The 16810-nt window shown below is 40.7% G+C and overlaps 1 protein-coding gene across 3 annotated transcripts in view; it reads right to left on the bottom strand.

Moving 5' to 3' along the window:
• Positions 1–16810, bottom strand: part of BRCA2 (BRCA2 DNA repair associated) — a 42115-nt gene continuing 25305 nt past the window's right edge. For 2 of the 3 annotated variants that reach the window (XM_075198974.1, XM_075198975.1), the window contains exons 12-26: positions 16515–16584; positions 15787–16112; positions 15166–15356; positions 14081–14268; positions 13416–13586; positions 12506–12827; positions 7552–7707; positions 6814–6958; positions 6558–6682; positions 5758–5959; positions 4859–5025; positions 4647–4785; positions 2570–2826; positions 1643–1774; positions 1–864 (exon numbers count right to left, since the gene is read on the bottom strand). In XM_075198974.1, coding sequence (XP_075055075.1) covers positions 319–864; positions 1643–1774; positions 2570–2826; positions 4647–4785; positions 4859–5025; positions 5758–5959; positions 6558–6682; positions 6814–6958; positions 7552–7707; positions 12506–12827; positions 13416–13586; positions 14081–14268; positions 15166–15356; positions 15787–16112; positions 16515–16584 — 3137 coding nt within the window. In that variant the 3' untranslated portion in view covers positions 1–318. Of the gene's footprint in view, positions 865–1642; positions 1775–2569; positions 2827–4646; positions 4786–4858; positions 5026–5757; positions 5960–6557; positions 6683–6813; positions 6959–7551; positions 7708–8263; positions 8400–12505; positions 12828–13415; positions 13587–14080; positions 14269–15165; positions 15357–15786; positions 16113–16514; positions 16585–16810 lie in introns of those variants that run through there. The other variant, XM_075198976.1, reaches the window with a different exon arrangement.

The following is a 16810-nucleotide window of genomic DNA, read 5'->3' as shown; positions in this document are numbered from 1 at the left end:
TGCAAGATGAAATTCAGCGGGTAATTACCGTATTAACGGTAATAGTTTTAGAGTGCTCGTTTTTCCGGCGGCCGGAGGAACAATTGAATATGCCCCATAGAAGAGTAGTTTGAAATAGAATTGCACATTTTAAATTGTTCTATGTTGTAGGTGTATAAATCCACAAGGCCGTGCCCATTCCATAACTGAATGTTCAATTTTGTAACAGACAACAAAGAAACAATTTTGAAACTTTTTTGTAAAATATTTACATATTAAACATTTTAAACATATATACAGTTTCCAATGTCTTCATTAGAGCGATCATAGACCCTATGATCACATTTTGGATCTTCTTTTCCTGCATAGTTTTCTTTGGTGAATTAGATGGCTCTGTCCTTTGGTCTGGTCGGACTCTGCACTTGTGTGACCGTTACTGTTTGAGGGACTGGGCACTTTCTCTGAAGGGTTCGGAGGGTCTTTCTGGAGATCACCATCTGACACTTCAGAGACTGATCTGCAGGTTTCCTGCTGTTTATTCATTTTCTTTTCTTCTGCAACTAGGGCTTGTGTGTCAATCATGGCCAGCTCGTCATCAGCCACAAATCCGCTATCTGATTTACCTGGGGTTCTAGTACCTGTATTATGAGCAGATTTTCCACCTATGAGGACCTCTTTCTGCAAGCTCCGAGGAGGCCGAAACGCCCGTTGTAATGATGGGGAAACGATTGGCCGTACAGGAGTCAGGGGTGGAGGGGAAGGTATTCGGACAAGGAAGTCCAAACCTTTCATCTTCTTGCATGTCTTCACATCCATATCACCGTTACTGCCATCAGGTGTATACACAGCATTTATTGGTGGGTTTCTGACTTTAAGCAGTGGTGTCTAAATGTCAAAAGATGAAGTGATGGCAGCTTTACACATCAGATATAATAGGTATATGGCTGTACATTTATATAGGCATACAATGGCATATGTGCTGATCTATACACAAAGTGTGTTAATTACTAATCATTAAGATGTAAAACTAAAGGGGTGAGCACATTGCCTTCATGGACAAAAATCTATTAATCCAACATTATTCTCAAATTGTTCATAACACAATTCTTAAACACCGACAACAAACAGTCTAAAAAGTAAATTTGTTGTAAGTTTCTGTGATTACTGAAGATAATGCTGTGCGTGGAGACTAATGGGCGTCTCCCAGACTGCTCCTTAATATTGAACACTCAGGTTCCATGGCTATTACATCATTTTGTTCTAACTTCTCCAGGGTCAGGTGCCCTTTGGTACCTTTCCGGAAAGATGTATTTTAACATGTGTCCACACAGAGCCGTAACTTACAATTCTAGCGCCTGGGGCGAGAAAGACAAACGCCGCCCCCCCTAGCCCTCAATTTTAACCAAATGAACCTAAAACATTCCTAAACTTCGTCCCTCTCCAGTGTTGCTCCCTGGGCGATCCCCCCTATCGCACAGCCCTAATTACGGCCCTGTGTCCACATGGGCTAGTTCACCAAAATGTTTGTATGCAGCAAAGTGTCACAAAGCAAGTTCTGATATGGCCCATTCTACGTTGGTCCACTTACTCCATGCTGCTGTATAAGCAATGAATATATGAGACATGTACTATAGGAAAGGAGACAATGGTGCATTGAACTTACTGAGCTCCGGCTCCCAGCAGCTATTGGAGTGTGTGGATTTACAGCGCAGTGAGACCGTCTGTCCTCTGGGTGATGGACTTGCAGGGTGTTCATCAGCTTCATCTCTGCTTCGCTGCAACACTCTTGAACAGACTGTGTATAGAATATTCTAAGGTTAAGATTGTAATATCAGCAATGGTTACCTTTATTAATGTACACTCAGAGAGACACACTAAATTATTCCAAGTTAGGCCGCACAGGTAAGGACCCTTAGAGATGTATTAAAATGTAACTGTTAGCTATTCTGGTGCTTCCACCTGTAATCTCCAGCCTGTTCTACCTGTCTGTCCGTCAGCACACTGTCACTGCAGTACACATATGCGGAACACTTTTTTTTTTTTTTTTAAATGTAGACCTTTGAAACTATTAAATAATATTCCAGCAACGCACCCCATGCATTGTTACCAGCAGTGGCTGTGGCCATGTTCTACACACAAAGACACACATGTAGAACAGGTACAAGCAGTTGTCTCTCCTCTGAACCTACGAGCACTGGTGTCATCCCATGATACTTACTAGTACTGTCCTGTCATAAGATATAACCAGCAACTGAGAACTCCACGATTTATAACTCCCACATCATGACTGTGCCCCATAGTCTACAGTATTGGCTGGCTGGGACTTTGCCTTGTGTTTATATACATTCTGTCCATGGAGAGCCTCTTCTTCAATTACGTGTGATGTATTGTATCATTGGCGCCACTGGGACGTTCTACACTGACTGCAGAGCAGAAACCAGCACAGGTTCTAGTAGTGTTACTGGGACCACTGCTAACAACACACGGATATAAACCTGCCCCCCTCACATACTATTAAGGTGCAGACAGAAGGCTATTTACAAGTTTACTTCCTGTTTCGGTATTTTTATCTTTCTTCAACATTAGTTACCTGGACAGAATGGCGAAGTTTCTGAATTGCTTTCTGCAGATGATGCTCTTTGGGATTTGCGACAACAAAGGACAGATCTCCAGCAAACACTATCGGAATACCAGACATATATTCCGATCTCCAGTGCAGGTTACCAGCAGCGATAAATGTACACGGCCTGGTGAGCTCTTCCAGGGACAGCTGTCCTAAATCTGTCCAGAACTTTACAGCTACAACATTATTATTCCCGTCAGATAAATAAACCATAGGAGCAGCGCCTGAAAAATTCAATCATTTACTAAAATGTAATAGTTGTAGAAAATTGTTAATTATAAATAATTTTACAATTAATAACTTAGAATGCATAGAAACTGTATTCTCCACTGTCAATCTAACTAAACAAATATTTCAAATTACCATATATATGTTCTCCATATAAGGATTTATAACTTACCTTACCACTGTGATCACAACATACATATTCCACTTGCAGAACTCCCACATGCTCCATACCGCTCTCATAAACAGAATTAAAGTCACCCGGATTGCTACCGAACTTTCAGGGGGAGATTCAATTAGAAAAAAATATGGAACGGCCGCGGACACCTTGGGCCTGAGTCATTAAGTAAAGTAAGGCAAAAAAAAAAGGAATAAATGTTCTCTGGGACAAACCATGTTACAATGCAAGGGGTGCAAATTAGTTTATTGTTTTGCACATAAGTTAAATACTGGATGTTTTTTCATCTAGCACACAAATACTTTATATCTCAGTGTAAAACAAAGCTATCAAGTTGATCTAGGACATGCCCTACCCCAATTATAAATCTGTCCTCACATTTTAAATTTACCTCCCCCTCCAATACAACATGGTTTTCCCCAGGTGCAGAGTTACTCCTTTTTTTATACTTTGCTCTCCTTAATGACTCAGGCCCCTTGTGCGGATTTTTTTAGTTAAATCTCCGCTGAATTTTGCTCGTGCTCAAAATAGGTGCCAGCAAAAATCAGCGTAAAGTTTTAGCGTACTAACGGTAAAAATGCGAAGCCTTGCGGCTAAATGAATCTCCCCCTCTGTCTCCCGCAAAAAGACAGGTTATACACATGGATTTTCCTACATATATAATTATTCTTCAAATATTTTTTTATTTTAACTTATCTTAACTTCAACTTTGTATTTTTAATATTCTGAATACTAAATATCCTTTACTTCACTTAAAATGTATTAGGTCACATATTTGCTTGAAACAACCTATGTATTACTGATAGAAGTAAATTAATATTCTAACTCATCTCCATAACTCTTACAAACAAACAGATGGGTGTTTTCTTCTGATAGTTACACAAACATTTAATTCCTTTTTGATTCAATACACATGTCCCTATGTTTTGTGAATATTATAATATCAGAAACATTTATTTCACTTTAGTTACATGGGCTGAAAAGTTATGGGCACATCTTGGTTGTGTATATTATTAATGGACTATCTTACCTTGTCTCACACTAGATTGCCCCCGGGGTCTTTATACTTTTGCTAAACACAGCAGTGTCCTGATACTGTCACTAAGGGCATCTGTAGGATAGTATTATAAGCTGGAGGATCCACTATACCAGCCGGCTCCTGATTTTCTGCCTACGTCACCCTTCCCATTAGGAGCAGACATTACCATGTTACCTGTGTCTGTGTATATATTTTTGTTCTTTCTGTATCATGTTGTGTCATTGCTCACTGTTATTGGTATGTTATGTACGGCGCTGCGGACCCTTTGTGGCGCCTTATTAAATAAAGAGAATAATAATAACCGTCTGCGGCTCCCACACACCTATACCGAAGCTGTCCAGCAGAGGGCCCAGTTCAGTGAAAGCGAAGGAGCCTTGGTAAATTGGGCTAACCATGGATCTTCCTCCCTTTTGTATTGGGGAAGTGTAATCTCACCAAAAGCTGCGACCTCGCCTTAAAATAAGTAAAGATCATTCTTCATCAGAGGAGAACGATGCAACCATAAACTGTACCTGTAAAAGCAGAGCCATCTATAAAGACCACAGTGGAAGAAGAATATAAAATTGTGTGGGGACCCAGGATTATAAATCTTCACATTATACCTGTTTTTTGGTGTGTGGATATCACCAGCCCCACCACATCCACCTCTCCATATGCGGCTGTGAAATTGGGCTTCAGAAACCAACTGAGCTCGGTCACTTGTCTCTCGGTATAAATCTGCTCCAGGACGTTCTGTGAGGCCTGGAAAACATCCAGCAATCAGCGTGTGCAGGAAGTAAGGGAACCAGCTCACACTCCTCTCCCAGCCCCTCACCTGCAGCTGCTGAAACTGCGTCTTCTTTGTAGCCGTCAGCTGCACCCCTGCTGGGCTTAATTTGCTTTTGGACTGGGAAGCCGCCAGCTGGTACATTTTGAAGCGACTGCCCTCTTTCAGTAGTGACACTACATCAGGTAATGGGCGCCATATATTTAATATGTAGGCTGTAAAAAGAGACATTAATAGGTACTTGTAGTTATTACAGCTCACAAAGCCTACATATTTATATTTCTTATTTATACTGCTTAGGAAATTCATACTATACTATCATTAACATTTATTTATATAGCGCCACCAAATACCATAGTGCTTTACAATTTACAACAAGTATTTTATAGCAGTAGAATATTCACTTCTGCAATGTGAAATAACTCACTTAAATCACCTTTGTAAATATATGTAATATACTGTATATCACCTTTAGCAGCTATTTATATACCACCACTATATATGGTAATGTTCTGGTCAAACAGCAAATACATTTATTATCCAGACTCAGCTTCACATTAATACAATTTAAAGGTTCCAAGTCACTGTCCAATCTGGTGCTGATAGAAGATAAACAGCTAAATGGATAAAAGGATAGCATGAGAGTGACACGACTAATAGCTCCTTTGTAAATTAATATACCAGACGATATAAATCATTATGATGATCTCATAGATGAGTCAATCTCACAAGCTCTGCCTGTGAGCTCTGCCTCAGTGATTCAAGATAGAGAAACACCACTTTCTTTTATAAAATAAATGACACAAGAGACTATATATATCCAGCATGTCAAGCTAAATACATCAGTAATTTTTTATATATAATTTAGCTTATTAATATAAAAATATCAATTCAGATTCACTTATAAAAGTGGCTACTTGTTGTGACATGTTGTGAGTGAAGCAGACCTGTAACATTATCATGGTCCTTGTAGTCCACAACCCTCATCTTCCATACAGGTGTAACATCCCTCCTTGTACAGCCAGCGGCTCCCTGTTCAGCAGATTCAATGGCCTTCCTGAACTCAGCCTGGATCTGGGCCTGCTTCTTATCATTTACTACTTGTCTGTGATGGTTTAGTGCCCTCAGCTGCTCACTACTCAGACAAGACTAGAAGACAGAAAAGATGGATATTCAGAACATTTGTGTGTAGAGATGCCTACTCTCAGACTGAGGAGTTTTGTATTGCAAGTGAAATTAATGTATCCCTTTTTAAAGAATAAAATCCCCCAAAAATACAAACAAAAAAAATCAAGCCAAAGTAATATAAGTTGTTAGACCTGTTTATATATTTACACTCATTAACACCCACTGCAATCAGCTGGTGCTAATCCTTCCAGTCTCTCTTGAGCTGTTGCACAGGCCTCAGTGCTTTTTAGTCTCCTGATATAATGCAGTTAATTCACCTGAAACTGATGTTCTGGGGAAAGGTCTATGTTGGAAATTTTCAGCAAAGTAAACAAAACCTGGAATTCTCCTGTTCATTACTTCCATGTGCCATGCTCAGAAGTCATCTGTCACAGACAGGTAAACATTTAATTACTGTAGTGATAGGGCCTAATCTCTGTGTGTCCCATTACGTGTGTGTATACAAGACGCTGGAGAGGTGGGGAACGCAAAGTGGATAATATACATACACATACATATAGACACACACACATCCATACATATGCATATTAGTAGTAAGGCTGTGTCATAGTAATCATACCTCTAGGTAGTCCGGGTCAGGCTCATTATAAATGGCTTCGTAGATTTCCCCACCATCTTGAAGAGCACAGATTTTTTGTCTACTTAAAGAATGGTGTTTGGATCCTCTTTTTCCCCTAGCACATGCTATAAAAAGTAAATACATGTGTGAACTACAATTTGCTTTTTCTAATCAATTGATTTTCTAAAATGACTGCTTAAGCAAGACTGCAGTGCAAAGGCCTATATTATAGGTTTCTAAAATATACATGTCCTACCGTCTTGCTGTTCAAACTGTTCCTGAATGTTCACAAATAATACTTCCAGATGTTTTTGTTGCTTTGCAGAGTGCCTTTCTGCCTCTCTCTCTTCCGCTCGGTCATTGCGGAACGCGTAAGTCCCATTGCCCATTTTTTCCATCCACTAACAAGACAAAGTTGTTTCGAGATATTAAATATTTCTCAAAAACAGCAGTATCATAACCAGTGAACAATGTTATAATAAGTAACATTCATCAGGATTTTAAAGAATGAAAATGGCAAGTAAAAATGCAGACTCATAGATAATGAGGTTGAGTGGAAGATCTCCATATAATCTATAGCTCTCTCCAAACAAAATATGGAAAGTGACCATGATTAGCAGGAGAGATTTCCATTCAGTAAGTAGGCTGCTAAGAGGATGACATGGTAATCATCTGAAACGTCTTTAAATGACTGAAGAAAAGATTGGTCAGTTGATATGAATTTTGGAAGTCTCCCATTATCAAGCCTGGGATAGGAGGAAGATAGGTTTAATCTAGAGTACCCCATGAAGCTGATAAATTGAACACAGACATGGAAAAGTAGTACATTAGAAGCCAAACAGCATGAATAATTGGTAACAATATGGCAGCAGAAAGTGGCCTAGGAAGTAACCACAAGACATAAACTGTAGTACAGTGACTGCATTCTTGTAGCTCCACACTGTAGCTAATCTGTAGAAGTAACAAGAGAAAGTAGGTAAAATCCCATACACACCTGTATAGGGTAAATCCTTTGTATTACCACATCAACGCATCCCACTATGCCACCTCCAGCAAAGAGCGAGGACAGACGGAGACAAAAAGGTCTGGGGTCATGAAAATACCCAAGTCTGGTATACCAGCAAGCAGGGCGAGTGCTGTTAGCTGCAATCTGAAACACGTTACATCCATGTGAATATTTTACTAACATTTAAAGAACCAAACTGTTCTTCACCACTGCATGCAGCATATACATAAGGACATTTAAGGCATGTACATAGGTGCATACCTGGGGGTGGGGGAGAAAGAGATGCACCTTTTTAGAATTGTATTTGTCCTCACTAAAAAGTGCCCAACATTATACAGAGCCATATCTCAGGGAAATCCCAGTTATTCATTGTAAAATATTCTGCAGTGCTCTAGAATAGTTTGACCACTATGGGCTCTGTTCTACTGGAGACTATAGACGATAATGAAATACATTTTTACTATGGCATTCCATTAGTCAAATGGAAGGTGACATCTATCTATGACTATATTATACCAGACTAAGCTAAAAGGAGTCACTGTCATTGGTATGTTACATTATGTAATTATGTAAAACACATCTACAAAGTTAAAACAAAAGTTTTACATCAGAATATACAAGAGACACTTACACTCTGCAGGTAGAAAACACCACAATATCATCCATATGTTACGAACACATTGCTGGTGCACACATGTACCTATAGAATGTTTAAATCTAGATGTGTGGCAGGTCCTTTTGTGGGATTTCTGGAGACCCGTGTGTCTATTATTGTAAATTAAGTTTGGATTATTCCCAGGGCTGTCAAATCCCAGAAGCCAGTTAGCCAAAGGCACCTAAAAAAACCCATATTTTTTTAAACTTTTATTGAAAGTAATTTTTCATTAAGGCCAATGTGCTTCTATTCGTGCTCTTTAAAATATCAGGCTGGCTCCTAGATTTGACCTAATGGCTCCTGAATTCCACATTATTTTGATAATTTATTTAGCACCAACTTATCCCAATAGCCTGTACAATAGGGACACAAATAAACACCTGGTGCAGTACAATCTCTGTGAAGATAGATTGTTTGTTGGAAGTATTTATTAACTGCAAAAAAATAAATAAAAAAAATCTTAATCCATTGGGGGACACCGGGGTATAGAGAAGGTCAGGGCAAACTGACACTTTAAGAAACTTCCGTTAATTAAGCCCTAGCTCCTCCCTGTCTATACCACACTTCCTGTTTCCTCAGCCTATATTTAAACAAGCCCCCAAAAAGAGGAGATAGAGAGAAAAAGCAGGAGACACCGGGGAACATTGGGGACATCACAAAGCCACATCACGGAAGGGAAATGGCACAAAGCACGTTTCTCCCCAAAAATTTGCATTCTTGGATGCAAAGATGTTAAGGGGTATATTTACTAAACTGCGGGTTTGAAAAAGTGAAGTTGTTGCCTATAGCGACCAATCAGATTCTAGCTGTCATTTTGTAGACGGTACTAAATAAATGACAGCTAGAATCTGATTGGTTGTAGAGTGTAACGTGCGCCTGAAGATTATCTGGAACAGGCTGCCCAGCCCCACTATAAACCTGATGTATTAAAGCTGTAATCCACCGAGCAATAGTCACCTTGGAAGCTGGCCAGCCATTCTTGTGTGCATCATAGATGATCAAAAGAGCCTCAGTATTGGGCACATCCAGGGTCCTACGCACATAATGCACAAGGCACGAACAACATCGAGAGAACGAATAGAAACTTTGTCTCTCGAAGACAAAGAGACATAATCAGGGCAGGACGATGTCCTGATTTAAGTGAAATCTAGATACCACTTTTGGGAGCAATGAAGGCTGCAAGCTCTGAAACTCGCCCTAGAGATGGCCAAAAGAAAGACAGTTTTCCAGGTTAGAAATCTGAAATCAACAGTAGCCAAGGCTTGAAAAGGTGGATGCTGTAAAGCATTCAACACCAAATTTAAATCCCAAGGCGCTACTGGAGTAACATACTGAGGTTGAAGCACGCCCTGAATTAGTGTGCACATTAGGCATCACAGCAAGTCTTCTTTGAAAGAAGACAGAAAAAAGCCGATACCTGACCCTTAAGAGAACGAAGGCGCAAACCAGCATCCAGGTCATCCTGCAAGAACATGAGCAACCTGGACAAATCAAAAAGAAGGGGTAGGAAACCTGGTATAAAAACACCATCGCCGGGATGCAGAGTCTGGCTGCTGAGAAAATAGTCTTCCCAATTTTCTACCCCTGGAATAAAGATGGCCATAAATCGTTGGGACATGACCTTCGGCCCACTGAAAAATCTTGTGCGCTCTCTCACATGGCTACAGGACTCTTGGTGCCACCCTGGTGATCGAGGTGTGCCACCGCCGTGGCATTGTCCTACTGAATCTTCACCGGTCGTCCCTGCAGCAAATGTTGCACGCTGATCAGAGCACAGAAAACTGCCCACAGTTCCAACACATTGATCGGAAGTTTGGATTCAGAGTCCAAAGACCCTGAAGCTAATCAAGGTAAAATCCCAGATCGAGAATGGACGACCCCTGCAGAGATTTTGTCTCTGCAACCACCAAAGGAGCGACTGACGCACACGAGGAGACAGGCAGAATACCTGGCCCGACAGATTCAGATGGAATTTGTTCCATTTTGACAGACATTTCAACATGAACCCCCAAGCACACTAGACCGCCTCGAAAGTCGATACCATCTTGTCCAGAACTCTCATGCCGAAATGCACAGAGGTTTGTTTGTCAGCCAACAGAGATTTTACAATCTTCTGCAAGGCCAGAATCTTGTCCAGAGGTAAGGACACCCGTTGTAGTCGGGTGTCGAATAAAAGTCCCAAAAAGATCATCCACTGGGTTGGGATCAACATGGACTTTTTGAAGTTGAGAATCAAACTGTAGGATTCTAGAGTCTGGATCACTACCTTGATATGAGACAGAAGTACCTCCAGAGACTTTGACTTCAGAAGATCGTCCAGGTAAGGAATCATCATAATACTCTTGGACCTGAACAGAGCAGCCATGACTGCCATGATCTTGGTGAAGACCTGCGAGGCCATAGCTAGACCAAAGGGAAGAGCCTGAAATTGGAAGTGCTGTGACCAAACCGCAAACCTGAGTAGGTAATGATGACCCTTCCAGATGGGAATATGCAGATAGGCATCCTTGATGTCCAGAGCCACCATGTACAACCTGTTCCAAGCTGTGAATCACCGACCTCAAAGACTCCATCTTGAACCTGGGCACCCTGACCCGAGTGTTCAAAGATTTCAGATTTAGGTCTGAACGAGCAGTCTGGTTTTGGCACCAGAAAAAGGCTGGAATAAAATCCCAAAGCTATTTGTGAATCCTTCACTGAAATACCTACTCCGTAAGAAATCAGGGATTGGATTGACTCTCCAAGAGCTATTCGCTTTCGTGGACATGCGGAAAGCCCTGTGGTAAAGAACCACCTGGGAAGATGACCGAGCAGATAGATTATGTACCCCTGGTCCATAAATCCCTGTATCTAAGCATCCGTGGTACACTGAAACCACCGATCCCTGAATAAAAGATGGGCTCCCCTGACGACAGCACAAGGGCAAAATGCCCGTCAAGCAGACTTAGCTTGCAGACGCCAAGCTTACCAGGCCCGACGCCCACACTGCAGACCACACATGGGGCAGAGGACTGACCTCTGCAGGACTGGCCCCAGGAATACTGACCGCGAGACCTGAAGACCAAAATTACCGGAACCTGGACATCTTTTGTTCGGGAGCACTGACAGCAAGAAAAGTGCTCTTTCCTCCGATTGCTTGACTGATTATGGAGTCAATCTGAGACCCAGAAAAAACACCACCCAGAAAAGGGAATTGTCCAGGGCCACCTCCCCTAAAATATCCGTACCACCACTGGAAGCGGCTCAGAAGATTGTCTCCATACCAACAAACCTTCAGACAGCTATTCTGACCAGCGTTCTACAGCTTTACTGACCCATGCCGACGTAGGCTGCAGGGAGGCACCTGCTGCCATGAAAATAGACTTACGGACAGTCTAAACCTAACGGTCTGTACCATCCTTAAGAGTGGGTGCGTTGGGAAGAGGGATGGTAGTTATTTTGGCCGGCCTTGAAATTGGCGCCTCCCATTTTGCAAAAACCTCAGGAGGGAAGAGGTGACATGGCTGCAGCTGACGAAATACCTGAAACTTCCGATCTGGTGAAGCCCAAGGGTCAGCCAACATATCTTCCAATTGGAAAGAAGTGGGAAAAGACAAAGATGACTTTGGCTCCAAGGAGGGTACATTGAATGTGGGTGGAGGGGGGGGTGGGGGGGTCTGGCAGTGGAGGCACCTCCACGGTACCTCCGATCCCCCCTCCAGACAGTGTGTGCCCTGACAGCGGTGACAGAGCCGCCAGCTGTCAAATAACAGAGGCAAAAGCCTCCGATAGTAAAATAAATAAAAATGAATGAAAATAAAATAGACAGTAACAGAATTGGGCTGCTGCTCAGCCCAAGCACTCAAACTAAACTAAGGAATCAGGAAGTGGGGTATAGAGAGGGAGGACCTAGGGCTTAGTTAACAGAAGTTTCTTAAAGTGACAGCTCATCCTGTCCTTCTCTATACCCCAATGTCCCCGGTGTCCCCCAAAGGAGGCCAGAGAAATAATAATTTGGAAACAGATATATATTGCTCATCCAGCTGGTGTAGTTCATTTTAGTACTTTAAACTTAATAATGGACCCATGTAAAGTGTGTTTTGCTTGACATCACAAAGTTAAAAATATGTTAAGTGATGTTATGCATGAAAAGCATAAAAGATAACAAGCTATCCTGTACCTCCATGATAACAGGAAAAACAAAAATATGGTCACAATACTACATCATTCCTTATGGGACTACTAAAACAGGGAAGGGAAAGGATGACAAAGGCCAAAAGTATGGGAAAGTGGGAAGGTTAATAATACCTTTAACATGAGAGACTCTGGAGCTTCAAGAGGTGTGCAAGCATCATCTGAGCCTACAAGTTCTGCTCCATGTACTACTATCTTCTGGCCAATAAACAGCCGTCCTCTGTGTAGCAGAGATGTTAGCGCAGTGTCCAGCAAAGCCTTGATACCATACCAGCCATCAGTCACCTCAATGACAGCAGACTCTTGCTTTGTTTCACGACTTCCCTGTGAAATGATTCTAGAAATACAAAGAACTAGTGTCTTAGCTGCTGTGTCATCTCTCTCCATTATCTTTCTGACAGCTGATCGTCGACTTTGATCAATCTCCACGTCATATCTGAAAATAACAATGAAAGAAACTATATTAATTATCAGTAGTATAGTTGTAATTACTATTCTCAGGTTTTCTAGCAGCGTAATTTTCTTGGCTTCAGCCATCAATTGCATAAAGTTGTCCATTATAAAACAGTGCACGGCGGGAGGCCAGTACTTCTTGCCAATCCTTTCATTAGAATATAAATGTCATGAGCAGGACCCTTCCTACCCTTTGTTTTCATGTCTGCATTTATTTGTCTACTTATGTCCCGTTTCTTCCCAAATGTCAACAACAACAATAATAATATTTTTGTGCATATCCCTGGGTCACTGACATCTCACGTATCAGGTTGTAAAAAGCAAATTTTCTTTAAATCGGAAGGTTGAGAATCAGCAGAAAGGTTGAATACTAAATTATATCAGGAGTAAGATTTCCTTCCTTCCCCATGCAAACGTATTTCATTCACCGCTAATAAGTATAAACAATGCAGTACTAGGTTACTCGATAGAAAATGAGTTTGGTCAATTTGTTTCTGAACTTTAAATAAATCACAATGGTTGCAATTGTAAATCTAGAACAATCAGCTGCAATTGTTAATAGAATACTAACCTGTACTTGAGCTGTAAGAGTACTCGGCCTGGTGTCAGGCATCTGCTAGCAAACACCTCGGGGAACATCACTTCCATTGCAGCAAGTTTCCATACAATCCATCGGTAGTGATTATACACCCATTCTGAGGAGATTAGCTTGGGATCCACACCTGGAGTGTCACATAAAGCTCTGCGGTGCAGTGGGGGAAACATCAGCACATTGTCTTTCCCAAACAGTAGTACACATTGATATTCAGAAGTCAGGCATGTATGCTGCTGAAAACTATGAATCTAAAGTACTATGAGAAATATACATGTTCTATTTTATATCCTGCTTCCAGTGAGCACACATTGTGTATATGTGTATATGTGTGTATATATATATATATATATATATATATATATTATATATATATATATACACACACACACAATCTTGTATATTAATGTTCGAAACAACACAAGGTTCAGGGCAGCAGGTCGCTAGTTTGACAGCACTGAATAATAATTATTGGTAATGAGAACAACTGCTTAGAGGTTGATATAATAAACAGATGCAATTTATGCGGTAATTAAAGTACAAGTGTGTTCATTTGATTATCATGGTCTCCATTGATCCAAGTTATATATAAGGTTGTAGAGCATTACTACACAATAGTACACAGGGTCAGTAGATTGTATCACCTGAAGAACTCCAGTCTGCCTGCAGTTAGTTGATCAGAGGGTACCAGCCAGCCACCATCTGCTATCTGCACTCCTCCACCAGACAAGATACATTCTCTTGTCAAATAGTCCATGCAGCGAAATTCAAATGTCCTTGCACGCTCGCTATTAATTCCAATGTGATTTTTAACAACACCAAGCCTGTATAACTGAATCGAGATATGAAACACATTAGTACCTGCACTTACAAAGATCTGCAGATCTGGCAGTCTCCAGGGCCACCAATTCTGTCAAACACCTGGACAGCTGCACTCTGAATGGAGGCCGTGCGGTGTGTCAAATATTGACAGGTGAGTGGGTTGGTACAGATTAACATTAAGCTGCAACCGACCATTGGGAATGCACTGGCAATAAAAAAATATAAAGGATAAGGAAGGGAAAGAAGCAAAACTGGGCAGATACACTGGATAAAAGCAGAGTCAATAAGGGGAAAATGAACAAAATAAACATACATACATAAATAAAAAGGTGGGGAAGGAGCGACGAGGAAGAGATGAGGAGAGATAGAGAAGGATGAGAAGAGAGAGAGGATGGGGGTGGAAGGGTGGTAGGACGGGGAAAGAGACAGGTAAATAATTTGACAGGGAATGTGCTGCTCCAAAGGAAATCGCTTACCTATTCCACCCAGGCATGGGGGTACATGTATCAAGCTGCATGCTTCCAGCGGGTTTCAGATGTTGCCTATAGCAACCAATCAGATTCTAGCTATCATTTTCTATAATGTACTAAATAAATGATAACTAGAATCTGATTGGTTGCTATAGGTAACATATCCACTTTTCAAACCCGCCGGGGGAAACTCACAGCTTGATAAATTTACCCATTAGTGTCACTCACGTGTCAGAATTTTTTTTTAGATCTCTATGTAAGCAAGAGTGACAATCTATGGGAAAACATTCAGTAGTCTATGGTATAAAATTTACACTCTGTAGGGGATACTTGGGATAAACAATAGGAGATACATGGTAAACAAACATGAAAGCTTGAGAAATCCCCACTACTGTAGGATGTTGGTAAAGATTTGCTAAGATGTAAAATAATAGCACCTCAGTCTTTGTATGCACAGTCGGCCTTCTCCCTTCTACAGCCGACACCAGTGAAATTCTGTCTGCCGACGGCATTTTCTGGCGATACAGTGAGCCCGGGTGTGGTTTAATTTTACACCTTTGTTTCTTCCTTAGTCTCATTTCCTGCATGTCTCTGGCACAGCGGAGATTTGGAACCAAATCGGAAAAATCTTTCCAGAAACAAACAAAACGACAACAAATTCAGACCATGTTAAAACAACAAAATAGAGTACAGAAAATACATTAACCAAAAACAACAAAAAAAAACCCCAAAAAAAAACTTTCTGCACTTGGGCAATTTTGTCATATACACAAATACAATCACTAAGTTTATCTTCCTAAAGCTAATATGGTGGAATTTTTTATTTGTGCCCCAAAACTTTTAAAAGATGCCCAAGATGGTATTTAATCACAGATGTCACTTTGAGACTGTACTTTGAGCTGGGCACATCTATAGCAGAGTAATTTAAGACAAAGATGGCATGTTGAGCCATAGAGACTCCTCAAATAGCATAGGTAAAAAAATATGCTCAACAGTTTCATAATTCCATCATTTACCATGAATGGACCTATTCAAAATACAACGAAACTGTACGATACCTGATTCATTATTTTGGTTTCCTAAATTAGATGTCCCCACTTCTATGTGATTTTCATGTAGATTTTCTTTGGCGTTATCAGAGTCCTGTCTTTTTGGATCCTTTCTTTGATTATCTGACACGATACAGAGTTTCTTGGTAAAAGGAGGTACAAAAGTGCTTTTAACTGTCTTGGACGAGGGCGTATTGTTAAGCGGGCTTCTGTGCTCCGCCGAGACATCTGTTGATTTGGCCGCCAATGTGCGTTGAAAAATTTTTGCTTTAGAAGTGAAATGGCTTGGAGTACCAAGTTTAGAAACCGGGACATCCAGTTTTCCTTTTGAAAAACTACAAAATAAATTAAATGGCGGCAAACTATTAATATGAAATAAAAACGTAACAATTGCAGATGCAGGAGAAATGGTATATTTCAATAACATGATATTTAGAACCACCCTGCTCTCCACAACCAGAGAATTGTATCCAGGTGCATCTTTCCTTGCCCCTTACAATTTAATATCTAATTTCACCACCACTGGGACACAACTCCACGTAGATAGCAGTAATGCCAATCTCTGTACCACTCACACTACCTCCCTCCAAATGTAAATATAAAATTAATGCTGACAAACCAGCTTAACCACTGTAATCCTGTAATGGTTTTCCACGTTCCAAATGAATGCTTGCCCCTTCTAGCTGAATGGTGGGTTTATATGTATCTCAAGCTACAGATTGCAAAGTTTATTTTACCTTGTAGGATTACACGATAAGGGTTTTAAGGAAACATTATACAAAAACCTTCTTCGGTCCTTAAGACTACCTAGCAGATGAAAGGAAAGATTAAAATAAGTTAATAGTGCAGATTTCACGATGATCTATGGTAAATAAATAGCTGGTACAGAAATAACAATGCTGTGAGGCACAACACACAGACATATGGGGGTAAATGTATCAAACTAAGAGTTTTCCGGCGGGTTTGAAAAATATTCTAGCTATCATTTATTTGTACATTCTACAAAATAACTAGAATCTGATTGGTTGCTATA

The sequence above is a fragment of the Mixophyes fleayi genome, chromosome 2 (genome assembly GCF_038048845.1).
Source record: "Mixophyes fleayi isolate aMixFle1 chromosome 2, aMixFle1.hap1, whole genome shotgun sequence".
Taxonomy (NCBI): Eukaryota; Metazoa; Chordata; class Amphibia; order Anura; family Limnodynastidae; genus Mixophyes; species Mixophyes fleayi.
Note: the sequence above shows the minus strand (reverse complement) of the source record. Positions and strands in the feature narration are given on the sequence as shown.